Below are 21571 nucleotides of genomic sequence, written 5' to 3'. Positions count from 1 at the left end.
CTCCTACAAAAAACGACCATATAGGCCGATTGTTCAAGCCCTTATTACGACCCAGAGACACATTTTAAAGTGTATGTTGTTTCTTACACGACCACTAGAGGTGCTCTAGTTGTCGTGTAAGAAACAACATGCTTGATTGCAAACGCTCCGGAGGGTCGTTTATTCACAAATAACCCTCTCTGGAAAATCCTAAATTGTGGAATAGTTTGGCCATTAAAATGCTTTTTGATTCGATTTCTAGCGAGAAGTGTATATTGTACTCTTAGAATCCACATCCAGTCGATGTGTAGGATCTATAGTTTGATAGATATTACGAAGATGATTTGAGGTCTCACCAGGATAACGTGTATATGCGGCAGCATCCATGTGAAGTTAGCGTCAACCCTCACGGGGTGAAAATAGTTTTTCCGGTCTCGAAGTTTTCAAAATAAAACCGGATGTATTCCCCTCACTGTCAAATGACTACACAGTGATATCTGCATTACTCATCCACTAAAAAACATCAGTTTATCCTTGTTAATTACACAACATTGATTGGTTTAAATTGTGTACAATGCTTTTGTGTTTTTAAACTTCGATTCAGAGAAACAAATAGTTGTTTCGAAGTTTAGACACTACATTTTCCGAAGACACTACACTACCCAGAATCCCCAGCTATCGTTTGGGACTACAACATCCGCCTTGCTTTACAAACCCCGTGATTAGTCCTCAAGCCCTGTGATTGGATGTTGGAGTGGCAGTGCGACAAGGTTACGCCGAGCGTCAACAGCTCTTTGAAATGGAATGGAACCACGACAGACTATCCAAAACTGGACTCGGACGGGTCCAGCTCAGCCCCCCCCCCAATACTACACATGCTGGCTATTGTGTGTTTCGCAACATGTTCTATGGCACGTCTCTACTGGGAATTGTAGTTTTATAAGACGTTTTCGTATTTCCCACAATTAGAAGTTGCCAGTATTAAACTGTGTACAGCCTGGAGGTTTAGGGGATACGAAACACATTGGTGTCCATAATGGGCAGCATTAATATACCCACATGACAGCTAAGGTCAGAATAGCTTTATTTAACAGCTGGTCTTATGTCTGTGACCCCTCCTGTTGTTAATTGATAAGCCTGAAACATGCACTTGTCAAGGTTCAGAGGCAAATTTTGCAAATATGGCAGTAGCCATCGATCGTCTTAAGATGTCTGCTGTTACAGCAGCATGTACTACTTTGTTCTACTCCACTACAATTCAGAGGTTAACCTGGTATTTTTACTCCACTACATTTATTTGAGTTACTTTGCAGATTCTGATTAATGATGTGAAATATAAACAACCCTTAAATCAGACTTTAGTTACACCTGAGTCAAATTCAGGAAGGTGATTGTACTTTGTCAGACTTAATATTTATCTGTTGATACCCCCAATGTTTTTTCCTTATTCAAAAGAAGACCTTAACTTAAAGTATTCTTTAATGTTTAAATAAAGCCTTATTAGTTTGTCTGTTTTGTACATCCTCCTATATCTTTGGACGTCCTGCACTAAACTGTTTTATTGTAGAGATCACTACAGTATCTTCTTGATATTTTCTATTCTATATTTCTATCATTGACCTTCTACTTTCCCCCTATGAAAGTATGTACTCTTCATATTTTTTTCATCAAATATAACATAATTTCAACAAAATATAACATAATTTCAACAGAAAAATTCAATAACGTTTTTTAACCACTAGGTGTGCCTTTCTATCAGCTGTGCACCGTTATGGTGTAAATATAACCTATCTACCAATTGGATCAAATATAAAAGTCAGCCGAATTAATGTTGATACTGCAAGGAGACGTATTGTATCAAAACCTCTGAAAAAAGAAATGTGTCTCTCAGAATCAAAAGAGAAAAACCTATGGGGAAAACACAAAAGCATTGTACACAATTTAAACCAATTAATGTCGTGTAATTAACAAGGATAAACTGATGTTTTTTAGTGGATGAGTACTGCAGATATCACTGTTAAATCATTTGATCATTGGTTTTATTATGAAAACTTTGACACCGGAAATACTGTTTTCAACCCGTAACTTTACATGGAAGCTACCGCATATACACGTTCTCCTGTCGAGACCTCAAATCATCTTCGTAATATCTATCAAACTATAGATCCTACATATCGACTGGACGTGGATTCTAAAAGTACAATATACACTTCTCGCTAGAAATCTAATGAAAAAGCGTTTTAATGGCCAAACTATCCTACAATTTAGGATTTTACAGAGAGGGTTATTTGTGAATAAACGACCGTCTGTAGCGTTTGCAATCAACGGGAGCACTAGAGGTCGAAAACTTTAAAACGTGATTATAGGTCGTATTAAGCGCTTGAACAATCGGCCTATTTGGTCGTATGAGTTGGAGGACTTGTCTTTTTCTATTTCCGGTCAGCATTCAGGGCACGGCCAAAAATGTGGGTTAGGGTTAGCCTGACCCTAACCCTAAATCTGTGGTACTCCCAATAGAGTTGCTGACCTTATAACAAGCAAGAATGTCACTGAAGCATTTTTGTCCCTGCAGAAAAAAAAGGGAAGGAGTTTTTCTTTTTTTGTATCCATTCCTGCCAACTCGCCAGACACTCACACAGATTATACTCTCAAGGTGACAAAATCACGCTTTGTTCACATACGAAGGCGCACAATTATCCTTTTCTTGGTCGCTTAACCTTTTCAGATAATGACATACACAGTATTATGTCATACAGTAAGTACATCATTACAATTTGGATGTACTTTCTCAGTATACACAAATTATGATATAATATAAATGGAACAAATAAATTATAAGATGTTAAAGACAATATTAATCACTTAATTACAATCAGGATTGTAAGCAGATTGATGTAGGGCTTGTGTAAACTGACTCTTGCAAACTTTTAATAGAAAATTAATTTTGTTTTTGTGAAGTTACTGTCAATTTCCTGGCTTATAAAAGTTACAATCTCACTTCAAGGGATTTGAGAGAAATAATGTCCTTGATTCTAAATGCACTAGCAATCCCACTCTCAGCTATTTTCAGTAAATTAGAAATGTCTCCTATTGACATGAATCCCTAAAGCTAGAGGTCACAGATAATTTCTTGTTTTTTTTTGTCAGATTCAATCAGTGTCAGTTTGCACCTCATTGTGAAACACAACCCATTATACAGCAGTGTGATCAATGCTCAAGGTTCTATGGTGCAGATGTTGTGGATTGCTATAGTGAGCATGTTGTTGGGTTCATTAGGCCTATCCATTGGAACATATTATTACATATTTTTGCTCTTCCTTTTTATATTACATGTAAAATTACCTTTATAATATACCTGTATAATGTACAAGATTTAGTTGCGGAAAGCGTTAACACTTGCTACGCAGCGCTTGGTAAATATTAATGGAGAAAATCCTATGACACGCATTATGTGATGGAAAGCGAAAAATCACTGGGTAGCATGAGCAATGATAGCCACCGGGACTAAAGAGACAAAAGATTGCCACCCACAGAAACTCAAACAGAGAAGACGTCCGGGCCACAGTTTGATTGACAGATCAAAAACAGAGCAGAGAGGCCACATCAATGAGCCAAGGAACTGTAAATGAGTGAGGAAAAAAAGAATGATGATGTCACTGATTACAGCTTATCTATCTTTATGCAGTGAACAGCTTCTGTCACACTGATGCATTTAAATAGCTTGTTATGTTTCTATATTGAGGTTGAATAAATTGTGCTGCGGAGGACGCAGGTTCTAATCCCGCCTAAGGTCATCCCCTCTAAGGTCATCCCCTCTATCTCCCCCTTTCAAATTTGTATTTCTGAAAAAGGATAAACTGGCCAAAAAATCATCTTTAAAAAACGATATATTTTGGTGGTTTCCAATATTTTCTACAAACTGCCTCCCTGCAAGGTCAAACCGTTAGACTGAGGTCATCCCAATGGCGTTTAAAGTCATGTGTAAAGTAAAGCAAAGCTGAAACGAGGCGACACACACTGTCACACGCGAACACATTACTACATCACACTCAGGGAAACCGCGCACGTACCACGCTGGATATCATTTTTTATTTGCTTTTAATTCTTTTCACATCACGTTGTCAGTTTGAGTGACAGGTGGCAGAACATTTCAGGGTCTGTCTCCTCGCTTCCACGTGAGGCTGTCAGAGTTTGACTGGGATCCACTCAGTCTGCGGGAGAGAGGCTGCTCCCAGGTGGTTTGCTGCTGTCTGCCTGTCTTGAAAGTGCTTTGCGTCTGCAGGGCAGGAGAGAAAAGAGAGGGAGAGATGGGGGGGTGGGTGAGGGAGGGTTTGTGGGCTGGGAGTGGGTCCTTATGGACCTCTCCCAGCCCGGCGTCTAGAGGATTTTACACCATTTCATCTCAAAAATGGAAATGTCACGGCTCGGTACATCTCCCCAACAATTGGAATCTGGGCCAGCGGTTTTATTTATTTCATTTCCTCCCGTTCTTGTATAAGCAGCGCCCTCCTTCATATAAATTGTTGTTATTGTGGCTTTCTGTGCTTTTCTCTTTTCCATCTCTCTGTATCCCTTCTTCCCTTTATAGCAACACTGGAGGGTTCCTGCCAACAGGTCTGCACTGATAGGGATGAGCGGCTCTGCTGCAAGACCCAGGGTTAGGAGGGAAGGGTGAGCGGGGCGCCTGGTGTAGAGGGACGGCTGTGTGGGGACAGGGGGGCCGTGGAGAATTGGATAGGGGGATTGGATTAGGGAGAGCTAGAGACCCAGCTGGATAGAAAATAAAATACTTTGTGACTGTCGAGTGGGTAAGAGGGGGACGAGATTGTGAGGGAAGATAGAAGAAAAAGGAGAAAGGAAGGGAGACAGTTTGTCCTGGAGGAACGGAAACACGTGGCCTTGTGTTTTAGGTGGGTAGGATATTTGTGACGCATAATGGCAAATGAAGCCAAAGATGACCCATAATGACGGATCCTTTTTTAAACTCAGTTTCGTGTGGGCTCGTCCAAAGAATCTGGCTCTGCGCGTCGCTACATGAAGGAGCGATTTCACAGCTTCCAGTAGCACCCGCACATTCTCTTTCATGTGCATTCCAATTTTTCCTGAGGAGTTGTATGTCACTGCCACTGTATCCTTAATAGAAGTTTCAAAAAGTCAGTGTGTCAGAGGCAGGGTCACAGAGAGACTGAATCAAGAAAAGGAATTTCTTACAAATATATTCTTTGACTGTGTTTGACTTATTTAAAAGTCTACTCCTTTTGAAATGATTACTTAATGTGTTGCTTCATGACCTACAAATGGCTAGTGGTTTAAAAAGCAAACAAAATCATTTAGATCAGACAAGGTCACACAAAACAAGCCGGTCATCTCCATTACATCAATTACCCCCCTCCCCCGCACTGTGTTGTTAAACCTCATGTGTGACACAATGCTGTTCTAACTCATTAATGCAAAGCCTTTGGGGGTCATTGAGTGTTGACAGATCCCAAACAGGGTTAACAACACCCCATCTTTTATTCTGACATGACACGTACTAATGGTCTTTTTTCTGTGCATGAGGGAGGTGTAGCAACGATTGGGGGGGAGGGCTTCTCTGACCTTATTAGGCTTTAATGCCCTCTGTTGCTCAGGTTTAGGCTGTAATTATTCCATAGATAATATTGATTTCTTACTTTCTTTTTATGTAAATCACTATGCAGTCCATATGGCAGGGCGTGATCTGAACTGAAACCTATTTATGTAATACGGTAATAGTTTGATCAACTGAAGCCATCAAATCAGTTGCTCTACCGTGCGTAAAGTGTTTGCCAGAAGGATTAGAGGTGTGAGAGAAAGTAGATTGAGTTGACAGCATGGAGCAACAAGATACAGACCCTGACCCTTCTTTCTTTTATTTAAGAGGGGGCAACTCCACCGCTTGCAAAAAGTAGTCCGATTTGATAGAAGTCTATGAGAAAATTACCTTAATTCTCACTTGATTTATAACCTCCGTTAAAACATTTTTAACAAGCTGTTTTTTTAAGTCTTCATGTTGTAATTGATAGTTGTATTTAGACGAAAAAATACGAAAAAGCAGGGTGTGCATTAGGGCGTGGCAACATTGTGATTGACAGGCCGCTTAGGTGTGATTAAGCCCTAAATCTTTAACGCTTTCACAGTGTGTTTTCACTTCATTAAAGTGACTTCTAGTAATTGTCTTGTTTAGCATTGGGTTGTACTTAGCACGACCCTCTGGTGTCAACATGTACAACTCAAGTCTTTTGTACTGTAGTCCAGAAAACAATGTGTGATGTCATGTTGACTATGACCACTTCTTGTATATAGTCCATTGTTCCAACCAAAGTAACACTACACAATCTTGACCATTTTTGGCATGACTTATCAGCTTTTTACGCTATGACTGTATTAAGACCAGGTACTGTTCCAGGCTACCCCATTAGCACGACAGAATGGAAAATACTACATTCATCCGAAGATTCATACTACTGGAAGGGCTATCGCAGGCTTGTTAATCTACAGTATAGGATAAGAAGTATAAAAGAAATGCAATAAAAATAGGTCATTTTAAATTATTTTATTATACTATTAATGTAGGCCTACCATTAATTGTGCTGGGACTCAGTGTATTTATTGTAAAGGTACAACTGTCATAAACTGTATGCTCAATGTGTCTCTAGGTAAAAGGACCCTATAGATATTTTTAAATACATATTGTTTAAATGATATGAAAATGTACATGGCTGATTGTATTTGATGGACAGGATGGAGTGCAATTTAGACAATATGAGGTTCAGACCTTGGCTGCTGTTGGTAGGAAATTATAGTAATCAGACCTCTTAACATTTTAATTTCCCTTTACAGTATGTACATGTTTCTCCTGCTGGATAGGACCCTGTTAGCCACATTACACAAAGGATTGCCAACGATGCTGCAGTGGGGGCTTTCTGATGATTGATTGTAATTGCAGGTACTTCATCGATCGGCACACAGACCTGGAGAGGCAGTTCAACATCAACGTGGACGACGGGAAGATCACACTGGCCAAACCGCTGGACCGGGAGACGGACATGTGGCACAACATCACAGTGACCGCCACAGAAGTCCGTAAGTAGACCCCTGACTCTGCTCACCCCTGCTGTGAAGACCATTCCTCCTGAATTGTAATGCCCTATTTTTGAAAATCAGCATACTATTAGACATGCATTGACACGCAATATTTTAAAACTTGGAACTGCAGGGAGACACGTACAATATCCCCTTCCTCGACTTCATAAGTTGCCTTTGTCAAAGGAATCACTGACCTGCTACACACAATCCTCTGCTCAACACTATAGCACTTTGTAAACGGGCGCTTCTAATCGCTCTGAAAGTATGGCACAAACAATTAGCATTTGAATCCACAGAGGCATTACATTTGTTAATTTGCTGAGTTTTGATTGAATTAAACAGCTCAGTAGTCAATTTGTGGAAGTGCAAGAACATTAAGACTTATCAAATAAACAGTTTTAAAGACATGCTCCGGAGTGGATCGCTCCAATGCCAGCATCCATTACAGATTAAAGAACATCTGCGAACCGCAAAACTCAATGACTACGTAGAAAATCTTGCCGGCAGAGCTACAAACAGCTCAAACCATATGTAAGGCTTTATTTGCATACAGATTGTTTCAGGGGGGCTGTATGTTGTGATAAAGCTTAATGTACCCCTTAAAGCTATTGGAATAGAAATGTACACAGCTTGTAACTCTTTTTTTCCCCCGTCGTTTTCCACCCCCTTTCCTCTCGCCATCGCATCCTTTATCTGTCCTTTCATTTCCTTAATCAAAGGAAACACACGTTAATTGACAGAATGAAGTGAATGCAAAAATGTTGTCATGATGTTTTGGCCATGCAGCACGCACACACACACACACACACACACACACACACACACACACACACACACACACACCACACACACACACACACACACACACACACACCACACACACACACACACACACACACACACACACACACACACACACACACACACACACACACCACACACACACACACACACACACACACACACACATTCCCCCATGGTAGCAGCCTGTTGGAGGAGTTGAATGTGTCTCATTTGATAAGCCGTTGCCTTGTCATTTTCTCGCACCCATACATTTAAAGCATGTTGTCATGCCTCCTGGCAAAGTAACTGTGGCTCGAGATAGTGGCATCTCTGAGAACACCTAATAGGAATTTGTCAAAATATACAAGGCAGTTTTGCTATTCTTCACGGATGGGAGGGAAGTCTGTGTCTTCTCTGGCGTGAAGAGGAATAGATGTGTTCCCAGTTCTATCCTGATGCCATTTGCGGCCCGAACGGAGGCACGTTCTGCCGCCTCGCACCGGTTGACATCTGACTAATCAGACTCTATTCCCTGTCTGCTGCCGGGGGAAAGTCACTTTTGTAGGGTGGGGGGGGGGTTCTGTCTCCCTGTCTCCCTCTGCCCTAATCCATCTATCACCGTCTATCAGCCTGTCAATTTCCACTCTCCTCCCTGTTTACCCCTTCTTCTTTAAAGTGGCCTGTCCAGGGGCCTTTTTTCCTTGGGCATTCTGTCCACTGCTCTATGTTAAGGTTTTATTTGAAATAAATTAGAATTAATAGAAAAACATGTATATTTGTCTGGTAAAGTTGTTTACCAGACTAGCTTATTGTAGCTAACAAAAGGTACTATACACAAACCCTACATGCTTTTTCTCTGGCATTAATGAGTGCATTTGCTTAACATAATAATAATGTAGGAACAAGTTTCTTGGGAAATAAACGTAACTCCAAATTATCATTATCTTGAAATCACACTGGCCACTCTATATAAAAAAATGTCTTGCTGCTCATGATTACTAATTTAAAGAGGCCCTATTATGGTTTTTGGGATTTCCCTTTTCCTGTAGTGTGTTATAGGTTTCTGTGCATGATAATGGTCTGCAAAGACTAATTTCTCAAACCCCCCCCCCTGCCTGAAACACCTCCATTGGACTCCTTTGTTTTCTTCCGTAACATAGTGACATCACTATGTAACACTCAATATTTTAGTGGCTAGCACCACAAATTGTGCGTGATAGGAGTGGGACATCTCTAAATGGTTGACCAATCACAACAGAGCCAGCCAGCTAACCAATCAGAGCAGACTGGGCTCTGGTTTCAGACAGAGGGTGAAAAGAGGTGCTGCAGCACAGGCAGTATGAGAAAACATTAAAGCATGTCACAGTTAAAGGGCCACTTTAAAAAAAAGCCTTTGATATTAGGCAAGAGAGTTCTTACTATTGGCTACCATGACAGAAAGTCTTACTGCAAACGAGATCCTAGGATGCCCCAAAAAAAACAAGACAATACACTTGCCATTCATTCTTCTTTTAAGGTGACAGTAGGGGTAAGTAAATGAATAAAAAGAAGTCAAAATTAAAACACAACAGTATCATTGGCTAAAGTGGCACAACCCTCTTGGGCCCACATTAATTGCTTTAAAAGTTGGCATTTCCACTGCTGATTAATAAACACCAACGTTTATGGGGACTCTCGAAAGGGACTGTCAATTACCAGAGATAAATTATTCAAATCAAAATCCAATCTAATTAAACTGCCTTTTATTGTCTTTTTAGACTTCAGTTACCAATGACTTATTAATATGCATGTTTTAACCCTGATGTTTTAAACATGACAGTGTAGAGGGAGATTTTCAAATGCACTTTGAATGGGAATTTGTTCTTTCTTTTCTGGTGCCTAGACTCTGTTATGCATGTGATACCCGCTGAAATGTATATTGATGTGACTTATCATGTGTCCTCCCATCAGCTCAGGAAATGAAGGGAGAAATAAGGAGGGAAAATAAAGGAAATTAAAACTAGGTCACAGAATTTACCTGGGATTTCATGCGTAACCTTATTTTGTTTACAGTTTGATTGTCTTTTCTTATTTATCTCCTCTTGTCTCTCCCTTTTTTGATTTCCTTTCTTTCTATCCATCTATATATCTATCTATCTATCTATCTATCTATATTAGGAAATCACAGTCAGATATCGAGGGCAATCGTTGCCATCCGAGTAATGGACATTAATGACAATGCGCCTGAATTTGCCACCGAATACGAGGCCTTCCTTTGTGAAAATGGGAAACCTGGACAGGTAAGAAAAGAAGTGGCTCATTCATCAAACCACTGATCTATCTTCTTTCTCTCACTCCCTTTGCTTCTGTCTCTCTTTCCTCCCCTGTAATGATTGGCCACATTGAGTTATAGCCTATTTATTTCACCGGGAAACTACCGAGGTGGGAGTACAGTCCCTTTTTCCCCTGCCCTAGCTCTCCCTTCACAGTGTGCGCAAAGCAAAAGGCGGAATGAGAGCGGTCAGGATTGATCAGAGTGGATCGTAATTCAAGACTGCCTTTCATGTCCTCCTCCAGATGGCACAATGGTTACCCAAGCCAAAACACTCTAGACAAGTACTTAGCATTATCCTTCTCATCAATCGACCTCATTGGAGGGACCTATGCACGTACAATAGGAAGCTTTATTGGAAGGACTGATCAAAAAGAGGAGCCAAAAAAAAGAATTCTAATTTCCAATCAATCATAACGGCACGATAAGACCTATGATGACGGATTATCAGATAGAGCCAGGAGCCTGAAAAGAGTTCCAGACTAGACAGGACCTCAATGATAATAATCTCAAACTCCGGGAATGAATAGGGCATATATTTCATCAGGTGTGATGCAGCCAGTATTAGACTGAGGCAATCTGCGGTGGCAAAAACAGAGTAATGAATAGGCTGCCTCCTCTAATGACTTCCAGTCCCTCTCTGTATAATCTTCTTGTCTCTCTGCTTTCAACACAGGTGATCCAGACTGTCAGCGCGGTGGACAAAGACGACCCAATCCAGGGCCACTACTTCGACTATCGTCTAGTTCCTGAGATGCTCAACAACCCCAATTTTACTATAAAAAACAACCAAGGTGAGGAACAAAAATAAATTACTTCTTTGAGTGAAGTTTCTCTACATTTCTTTAATGGCTTTCCAGGCTAATCGCTAACCCTTGGCGTGTTAGCCGTACTCGAGATGAAATGTGGTGGATCAGTGTAGCTCACAATTAGCAGATGTGAAATTGTCTGGACACCAGCTTCTTTTTTACTCCCCAGTGCGTTTTGAGGGAAACTAAATGAATGGGATCCAAATGGCTTTTCCTGGTAGTCTCACAGCTCAATGTAGGGTGACTTCCTTCCCTGAGCTGTTGCAGTGTGGCAGATGGTACTACATTTATTTGCTAAATACTCTGATTGGTTTATTTGCCGTTTTCGCTCTGTCTTCCATTCCTCTTCGCCTGCCTCTCCTCCATAACTGGCTCCGAACAGGCTGTGTTCATGATGACATTGTGTAATGTTTTCAGCTCTGGGCAGATAATCTTCATATGGTACTAGCCTTCTGTTTCGGCGTAGAGGCTGCAGGCTAACTTACTGCAAGAGTCCATAAAATGTAGGTCATCAAATGGGCTCGCAATTTTTTGACGAAGATAACAAAAAAAAAACTTTTACTTTTGAAACAGGTACTTCAGCAAGGTGGAACATGAGTGTCAAAATCACAGGCAATTCAAATATATAAATATATATTTTACCTCTTTTGAATGGAAGGGACTTAATCGTATTTTGACTGTCGAGAACATGCAAAATCCTGAAAATGGAGAGATGGTTAACAAGCACTTACTTGCTGCAAAATACTCTTAACTGCGGATCAACCTGAAAGGATATAAATAATGCAGGACCTGGAACCCTGTCCTTTTGTTAAGAAGACATTTCAACGTTTCTTAAGATGATGTTACAGATAAATCCCCCCTAGAAATGTTTTCAGATTCTTCATAAACACAGACCTACGTTATTCCAAACAACAAAAAGCCCTCTCACTAGTCTTTAACCACAGTAAATATATGTTGTAGTTCCGCTCTATATATACTACATGCTGCACCAACCACTTGTCTACGGTATTGCCGATTGCAAAGAGAGACAAGAAGCCCGTCGCACCATATCCCCCAACACTTCAGTGACTATTTCTATCTGAATGTGCAGCTGTGGGAGACACTTGAGTGAAGAGCGTCAGGCTCCTGTGAACCTCCGTGGGCTGTTTTTGTTTGCGATGATGGGTTTAATTGTAGGGATTGTACAGTGAAGAGGTTAGAGGCTGCTCACACTGAGGAAGAAGGCGAAGGTTTTGACCAGCTGTATAACATACCAAGCACTCTGACTCAGGGGTTCACCAGGCGGGGTCGCAGCACAGGCCAGCAGCAACATACATTCACTATGCTGCCAAGAAATATGGCTGATAAAAAAACCTTTCCAGACTGATTTGAACTGTGTTAAGAAATTATAAAATAATATTGCAGTGTAATGTAAAACAACAAACAAAATACCCCCTTTCTCATTTAATTAGAACTATTTGCTCATTACTTAATCTGGTATAATCTGTATCTCGTGGTGGAAAATGTTTTTTATTACTTTAAATCAGTTAGTGAATTTATCACAACTCTCTACTGATGTTTGTCAAGTCAGGTTTTTATATTATTCAATACTGTAACCTGTGGCAATTTTTATCACTCACATCTCGTAAAATACGGCAGCTCGGTCGGTGTCCCAATAGCATCAGCAAACAACTTTATTGGGTTTAGGCAACCAAATTACTTGACAAGGTTTATGTAATGGTAATAGGTATGTTTGATATGAAGTTGAGGTACATACAGTATTTAACTTGCATAGGCTAAATAAATTAAAGTATGTCAACGTTAACCTTTGCTTTCACACAGGACAACCGCACCAGCCTCCTGGTAAAAGTGTTCTGAACCATCCAGCCACCCTAGACTTCTTTCTGACCTGACTTCCTACTTTTCGTCAACCATAACAAGAGATTCTGACAGTTGTTGAATCTGTAGTGCTCTTGCCTATAGTTGCCGTATGCATTGACTTGGGAGTTAGAACGGCTGCGACACTGTTCTTCACAAAACTATCTATATTACATTAGGATGAGGCAGTATGCATGATCTTTTATTCCTTGGTAGACAGCGACACTGACTCTGAAGCCGGTCAACCGCCATGACAAAACACAAAAAAGCCAAATTAGCTTTGGCTTTGTGGCTAATGTACTCTTGTCCTACAATCACGGAGACGTGTCTTGGTTGCAACTTGTCTTGCTGTATGAGCAACGAAACATACATCCACCTTGGGAAAAATGCTTGCTAATGATTGCAGATACTGCAGGCTAATTAGCTAATCAGCTAAAGCACCGTGAACAGTGTAAAGAAAAGCCCTAGCCGCAAAAATATCAGTGTCCGCCAGTTTAGAAGTTAATTGTTGTAGTCCTTTGTTTTATATACCACTGCCAACCCAATAATGTTCTTAGCTTGTCAGCTACGTTTCGCAGTGCAAGTTTGCTTTTATTGTGTCACTCCATCTACTTGAAGGCTGGGAGGCTAAAGGGAGAGTTTCTGTTTTATCTCTAAAATATTTGTACCCCGTAAGCTATATAGTGAAACAAATATTAACAATATAAAAATCATGTTGACAATGATTGCCTAAAGGGATGGATTTTTTAAGTTTGACTTAAAATGCTCAGTATGCTATACAGGCGGGAGTAGCTTGTCCTGGGAACTGAAGGGTCGCTGGTTCAAGTCCCGATCGGACAAAAATAAAGACTGTGGCATGGTAGCTGGAGAGGTGCCAGTTCACCCTCTTGGCACTGCCGAGATGTCCTATAGCAGGGCACCAAACCCCCAACTGTTCCCTGGTGCCAGAAATCCTGGGAGCCTCTTCCCTTTGGCACCTGTTCATATAGAAATGCATGTGTATCTGTATCCAGACCTGTTTGTATAAGTCCTATGCATGTGTGCATTTGTACTGTGTGGAACAATAACAGAGAGAACAACTGAAAAAATAAAGAAAATGTCCTCTTCTTCAGGTTAAAAGAGTGAATAACTAAGTAGGGACCGATTATTACATAGCTGTGTCACAAACTCATGCAATACTGTACCATATATTAAATTACGTATGCATGAAACCACTGCATTTACTAGAACAACTATCCATAACATCAGTATGCAGTAAAACGAAAAGAAAGAAAACAGATAAGTTTAAACAAAGTTATACTACTTGTACCAACATTACCCCTTTTGCTCCTTCTCATTCGTTCATATTGCTACTAATTTGGCATTAATCCACAGCTGTGCTTAGTTGCTCACATAATCTTAAGAGACTTCAACAAAATTGTTTCAGACTGTTAGTGTCAATGCTGTCATTTAGAACCTCCCCACAAAGCTATTTGTAGCAAACATTTATTCAAATGAGCTTTTGTTATGATGATGATTAATATTTCAATGTACAGAGTTTCATCAGAATCCATCAGCTGCTAGATGAAACACTTTTATTGCACCTTAAAATATAATAGATAGTAAAAAAGAGAATTTTTATAACTCCTGTAAGTTCAATCAATGTGAAGGTTATCTGCACACCTACCTCTCTCTTTGAGTAGCAGACCTTCCCTGTCAATTGGCTGACAGACAGGAAATGTTTACTTCTATTTTTACCATCTATAGTTAACATAAAAATGACCTGTATATGAGAACGAGCCCTGATGGATTTCTTCAGTAGTATATACTTGCAAACTCACCATGCACTGCGGAATGATCCAAATGAAATCGGACAAGTTGATGCTCATAAAGCAGAGCGTACCCCTTTGTGGCAGAAAATAAATCTGAGCATATGTTCACTTGAATTACAGACTGTGCAGAGCAAATAATTATATGATGAGGCTTTGCATCTTTTGATCAAATTTCTCTCAGCACGGCTCTTCTCTTTGTTGCGTATATCACAGCATCTTCTTAACCCTCCCTCTTCAGTGCACCCTCAAGCAGATAGACAAAGGTTACACTATCAGAAATTCTTGTACGTTTTCCATAAGATCAGCAGGAGTAGATTCTTATGGGAATGCAAGTGTTTGATAATGTGATCAGGGTAAGGAGAGTCAGCTAATGAGCAGACAGCTTCACAGAAGTGTCATCAAAGAGCAGCTGGCACCTTTCTGGGTCGACATGTGCCATCTTCTAAGTCAGTGTCGCCTGCATGGTCCCTTCATTTCTTCGGCTCTCAAAGGGGAATAGCCAACTTTGGCTCGCCCTTCTTCATAATTCCCAAATTGGAGTGTGGACAAAAAAGGCATTGGAATTCAAGAGTGTTAGAAAGCCTACTGACGATTGATAGGAAATTAGTTTACCCTCATTCTGCATCGATTTTCACACCACTTAAAACTAGAACTTCGGTCTGATGCTAACATGAATAATAATGGCGTTTTCACACATCTTCATCCCTGGCTTTACCTTTCTCTCTGACAGACAATTCAATCAGCGTCCTGGCCAAGCATGATACCTTCCGGCGACAGAAACAGGAAATGTACTTCCTGCCAATCATTGTGACGGACAACGGGAATCCACCAATGAGCAGCACCAACACCCTGACCATCCGAGTCTGTGGATGCAGTAAGGATGGCATCGTCCAGTCCTGCAACGTGGAGGCCTACGTCTTACCTATCGGCCTGAGTATGGGAGCTCTCATCGCCATCCTGGCCTGCATTATACTGCTGTTGGGTGAGGAGTTTCTTTATTTTTGCATTGCCACATTATTGTTAAAACTTCCATGATCTGCTTGTACTAACAGAAAATGCACCTGCCAAAGCTTGACCGAGACTTCTATTTTCTATCTTCCTTTCTGTCCCTCCGTCTTTCTGACAGTAATAGTAGTACTATTTGTGACCTTGAGGAGACACAAGAATGAGCCTCTGATTATAAAGGACGACGAAGATGTGAGGGAGAATATCATCCGTTACGACGACGAAGGAGGCGGCGAGGAAGACACGGAGGCCTTCGACATCGCCACGCTGCAGAATCCGGATGGCGTCAACGGCTACCTACCGCGCAAGGACATCAAGCCCGACCTGCAGTTCATGCCCAGGGCGGGACAGCATTCTGGTCCAAATGGCGTGGATGTGGACGAATTCATCAATGTACGGCTCCATGAGGCAGACAATGATGCCACAGCGCCGCCTTACGACTCCATCCAGATCTATGGATACGAAGGTCGGGGATCCATGGCCGGTTCACTTAGCTCACTGGAAACGGCATCATCAGACTCGGATCAGAACTATGACTATCTCAGAGAGTGGGGCCCACGCTTCAGAAGACTTGGGGAGCTCTACTCAGTGGGCGAGAGTGACCGCGAAACCTGACCTTTGGTTGGTTAGAAAAAAAGACCTTTCCAATTTCTTTTCTGTCCACATACTTGTGTATTAAACGCTAGGGAGTTTGCTGGCTTTTAGAAACTGGTGTTTTAAAAAAAAACTGTTAATAACAAGGCAGGCCAACTTTTTGTATTCTTCTTAGAGTGAGGTATAGCAGTCGTCATCCACTACGTCAAGCGCATTGTAATTGTTGAGCCAAACAATGTCTTTATTAGGAGATCTATGATTCTTGTGGAGTGTAACTTAGATTCCGTTGTGGAGTGTCTAGCAGTATTATGGGTGTTAGTCAATTGCTGAGACTGCCAGTAGCAGAACAGCCCTGGGATTGCTGGTAGTTGCCTGATGAAAGGGAATAACGAATATTGTTGGGTTCTCTGAAGCGGACATTTCATGGACAGAAAGTTGGACCTCAGAAAGTGCAGAGTGACTCTTGTCCGATGTCACCCTAGGCCACCCAACTGATCGGCGATATGAAGAAAGTGACAATGAAAAAGCAATATATGGTCTACATTACAATGATGAATGTATGTATGATTTGAAAAAGGCAAAAAGACAAACCAGTATTGGCTTTAAGGTGAATTTGTTATAATTTGATATGTTCTACGGTGGCCACATTTATATACTATCTAAAGCCCAGAGAGGTTTGCTTTATACAACTCTTTGTATTTACACGCTACAGGTGTGGATCGCAAGTGTTACTAGCCTATAAAAGACTGACGCGAAGACAAAAAAGAGAAATGTAGAAACTCTGAGGCCTTCTTTTTACAGAAGCAACATTAAATACAATTGTAATCTACTGTTTTTTGACAAGAGATGTGTTGATTCTTCATTATTGTTCTCAGTTTTTGAATTTCTGTTATTAGAATCATCTTTTATTCTGTGCTGACAATTTGAAGTGAGTGTGTTTTAGATTCTTTCACATTCAGCTGTTTTTTCACTTGAACACTATTTCATAACAGCCAAACCATATCATGAATTTATTGCAGTTGATAATGTAGACTAGATGTAAGCAAAGCAAACAAGAGCTCTAAGTAACAATACAGACGATCGAATTAATTGGGACTGCAGGAATGGGACCTTTCTGACACATGCTAATTCTGTGTAAAATATATCTCATATATTCTGAGGTACAGCCAGTGAGCGTCTGAGCACAATAGTCCAATTGATACCAGAGTATATGTGACTCTCCCTAAACATCAAATCTCATTTAGGGAACACAGATTGCATTAGCCCAAGAAAAAGGAAAACACAAATCCAGACTATGTGCATATTGTGCTTACACTGTATGATATCAATATAAAAGACTTGTAATGTACATAGAGTTACCGCTAATGTCATTAGCTTTCAATGAGGTGGTAGGTTTGTCTCTGCACGTTAGCTCTTGCACATAATGAGAATTTCAATGGCACTACAGCTGCGTGCATACTCAGTTTGTACTGATACAGTATTATGGCAGTTCTCGGTAGACTTAACAATATATATGGAATAGTCCTACATGCAGATCATATTTTGTACTGTGCTTTACTGCTTATAAATGTGTATGTTCAATTATTTACTCCCTGTACTGTAATCTAAGATACCCTGTATTGTTTCCTACTTTGTGAAATATATTTTTATAAATATCACTGATTGGCTGTGGTTTTCTTTTGCAGATGAAAACTTGAGGGCAATCAAACCTTGCACATTGGATATTCAAATTGTTAATGGGACCTTCCTACCATTTTTATACACCAACGAGGGGCGAATTACTTGTAATATGATAATTGGATAATGGCTCCGTTGGCTTCAGAGAGAGCTGTCTGAAGTTTGAGAAAAGAACCCTAATGATGTTGCAGTGATGTCATCAGGGTTATTCAGCCAATGGCTTGGAGGCTACAAACTAAATGTGTTTAACAAACTTGAGGTGTTGAGTTTAAAAGAGTTTACAAGACATTGGGGAACTAACAAAAGTTGCAAATGCTGGCATTATGAGAGCCAAGTTATTTTGGAGTTTGATGCTAGAGTTAAGAAATCTACTACTTTTGAACTATCGTTTGTTCAAACTGTGTCTTGTGATTCCCTCAACTTTATGGAGGTAGGTTACTACTGTGAATTTACCCTAAAATGAATCACCTGGTCTGTTTTGGTCCTTGGTTTCTTATGGGTTTGACTAAAAGTTATTGCACCAAATATGTAAATGACAACATTTCATCAGCTCGTGGAAAGCCTTGAACATTGAAGAGAAATATCCAACATTGTAATGTAAATGTAGAAAATACAACTGGACCCATTGTCAAAGTAACAGGAAGGCTGCGTTGAATCTCTTATGCTTCATCAAACAGTGACCCTCTTTGTCACATAGCATATTCTGGCCATGGGCTCCTTTAAAGCACACATTGTTTGTTCCATTGTGTTTCCTGCTGCTGTGGTAAGCACGACATGGACTTCTAACCGACTTGACTCAACATTCTATTACTACAGCTTTAGAACTGAACATGCACGCTAAGACAGCAGTAAGATAAGAAAACACAACATGGAGGAAAGAAAAGTCAAATGCTTATCATTTCCCCAGCAGCTTTTCCTTAGTTTTAAAATGTTTCTGATGTTGAAGGCAACCTTTCATCCCTATACAAGTTGCCGTTTTGCTTTTGAAGAAAATAAACTGTCTTAAGAATGTGCTTTATCAGTTTGACATTATGAAGTTGTGACAATTCAACTTTTATAAAATATAGCTAGCAGTGCTGTTTAAATAACGTGCAGGATTAAACAGAATGTGTCCCTGTCACACGGATAGGAACAGAGCAGTCCTTTCAAATATGGTCACACTGAATTATATATATAATTCTAAACAGCAAGATATAATTAGACTAATGCGACCTAATCTGCCGTCTATCATTATCTTTGTCTTATCAAACCAGGGGGAAAAGAATGTAGACTATTGTGTACGACTGTTATTCCCATCTCAGAGTACCAAGGGAGATAACAAGTATGCATTAGAAAGGCCTTCATTAAAATAATTAATCTGGTACGTCAATTGTGCTGTGTTACAGTGATATTCATGTGCTTCTGTCATTTATTTTATTTTTTATGAGCAAAGAAGATTAGATGTAATGCAATTTCCCGTTTCTTGCCTCTTTTTATTTGTACTTCCTTTTGTTATCCTTTTTTTATAAATGTTAAACATTGTCTCGTCTTTGTTAATCTTGTTGAAAGATTAGACTTCTGTTCGGCTCTATCTGATATTGAAGTTTCTCATAAATGACAAAAGATTTTTGATCGTATCAATTACCGGCTGTGCCTCACTGAAGTCAAAGGCACAGAATCACACAAATCCACTTGCGCGTATATAGAGCGTGCAGTACAACATATAGGCAGTCAATTGCTCTGCTTGATAAAGTTCTTGTAATAAAAACAATATGGATACTATTGCCAAAGATACATTTGATGTCAAAGATCAGAAATATCAGAGGTCTTATCATCCGATTCCACATTGCTTCATACCTTTTCCAAACTTTCCAGGAGAGGTGTTGGCGGTTCAGATGCTTTTGCCCTCTGGGATTGGAAGTGATGTTAAATCTGGAGGCTGCTATCTGTACACACCTGATCCATTAGTCAGAAAATCAGCCACGGAACACATTTTACCGCCTGATATCTACAGCTAAATGATAGCACAAATTGTTTTCCGGAATGTACGACCCCAGCAGGTCAGCAGACTCATTTGTAGTCAATCTTCATGCACCCCCACTGCTGTGTATGGCTGCAGGTCTAACAGAGGTTGCCTAACGAAACAGTAAATCAAATTATATTCTTCGTTTTGTCACGTAATGGAAGTGTCCCTAGGGTGACAACCTTGCACTAGGTGTTCCCTGCTGATATTTGGAAGATTTTATAAGGCAGGCTCGTGGCTCCGGCTCGTGTAGAAACTGTAATTACTGTTGCCTGGCAGAGATGCCCTCAATTCCAAACAAACTTTGGTGCATGCAAATTAGGAAAGCCACTCTCTCTTCTGAATTTTTGAGATATGGATATCATAGGTTGCTATGTCATACTCCATGTTTGTTCTTTGTGTTTTTCATATTTACCGTTGTACTGTTTGGATTGCAAAGTGTTTGTATATTTCCAACTTACTATACCTCAAATGGTATGTAAGCACTTTCAGTTGTTGTTTTTTTAACCATAGTACATTGTATTTGTTACTAACTAAAAAAACGACATTTGCTAAATTAATCAAAGCTTTTCAGACATTATCTCCCGAAGCAACCTTCCTGTTTTAAGTACAGTCCTTATAGTGTTAAGTCTTTTATTTCAGAAACAAAAAATACCTCATGCTCTAGTCTAGTGTATTGTTTAATTCAATGTCTTTCCCTTTTGTATCATCTGCAGTGTACAGACAACAATCATCTGCCTTACTCTCATACAAAAAAAATGTGTCTGAATTCTGTGATGAAGTAACAACATCTAATAAAGATGGAAGATGTCCCTTATTTATACTATTTCTTAATATCGGTAAACCCGACATGGCTTTGGAAACATAATGTGTCTGATGTCTGTGTGTTTGGATTTTGATTTAGGCCCAATTCCAAACCACACCCTACACACTTTCACTCTGTGACAGAGTGAACTCCGTGTCGGAGTGACACTCGCACCTAAATGAGGCTCCCTCCTTTCAGATGGAGGGTGTAAATACAAGCTTTGGAACAAACTCCCCTCTCTCCGGCAGAAACAAGAAATGCCGTAACTGTATGTAACAATGGTTTCAGATCAGCATCTCTTGGACAACAAATGTAAATTAATAACTAAAATAAAACTCCAAACATCTTTAATTAGCTCGAACTGTTTGTAAACAGCTTGTTTCCTGACGGACACAAACAGCGTTGAGTCCAGTCAGGTAGGGCAGCACGTGAAGTCAAGACCGATGCAGACTCGCTGTTTGAGGGCTTGATAACCCACTCCCCCTCCACACTCGTTGGTTTGGAACAGCACATAATGCGGCGGACCCTCCGTGCGAACATGCAAACGGAGGGGTAGTGTGTAGGGGTAGGGTGTAGGCGTAGGGTGTAGGGGGTGGATTGGAATTGGGCCTTAGTCTGCTTCCCTTCCTACTTGCTGAACCTCAGTACTTTTCCATTCACCCAGCCACTCCCACCCCCTCAGCTCACCTGGGCTCCCAGCTGCATCTCATCTACAACCGAGCCAGTATATGAGTTTGTTCTTGCCACTCGTGCAAGACTCTTTAGAACTTGGCTCTGGACTGGTTTCCAGTTACGGACCCTGACCTGCACGGTAAACCTTCTGAGATCTGC

The 21571-nt window shown here is 40.4% G+C and overlaps 1 protein-coding gene across 1 annotated transcript in view; it reads left to right on the top strand.

Moving 5' to 3' along the window:
• The window catches only part of cdh8 (cadherin 8), a 119926-nt gene extending 102004 nt beyond the window's left edge, over nucleotides 1–17922 (top strand). Inside the window, 5 exon segments of the mRNA XM_034132751.1 lie at nucleotides 6947–7083; nucleotides 10027–10148; nucleotides 10857–10974; nucleotides 15388–15639; nucleotides 15784–17922. Coding sequence (XP_033988642.1) covers nucleotides 6947–7083; nucleotides 10027–10148; nucleotides 10857–10974; nucleotides 15388–15639; nucleotides 15784–16277 — 1123 coding nt within the window. The 3' untranslated portion in view covers nucleotides 16278–17922.
• Nucleotides 17923–21571: the final 3649 nt, after the last annotated feature.

This window comes from Trematomus bernacchii, unplaced genomic scaffold, assembly GCF_902827165.1.
Source record: "Trematomus bernacchii unplaced genomic scaffold, fTreBer1.1, whole genome shotgun sequence".
Lineage (NCBI taxonomy): Eukaryota > Metazoa > Chordata > Actinopteri > Perciformes > Nototheniidae > Trematomus > Trematomus bernacchii.
Note: the sequence above shows the minus strand (reverse complement) of the source record. Positions and strands in the feature narration are given on the sequence as shown.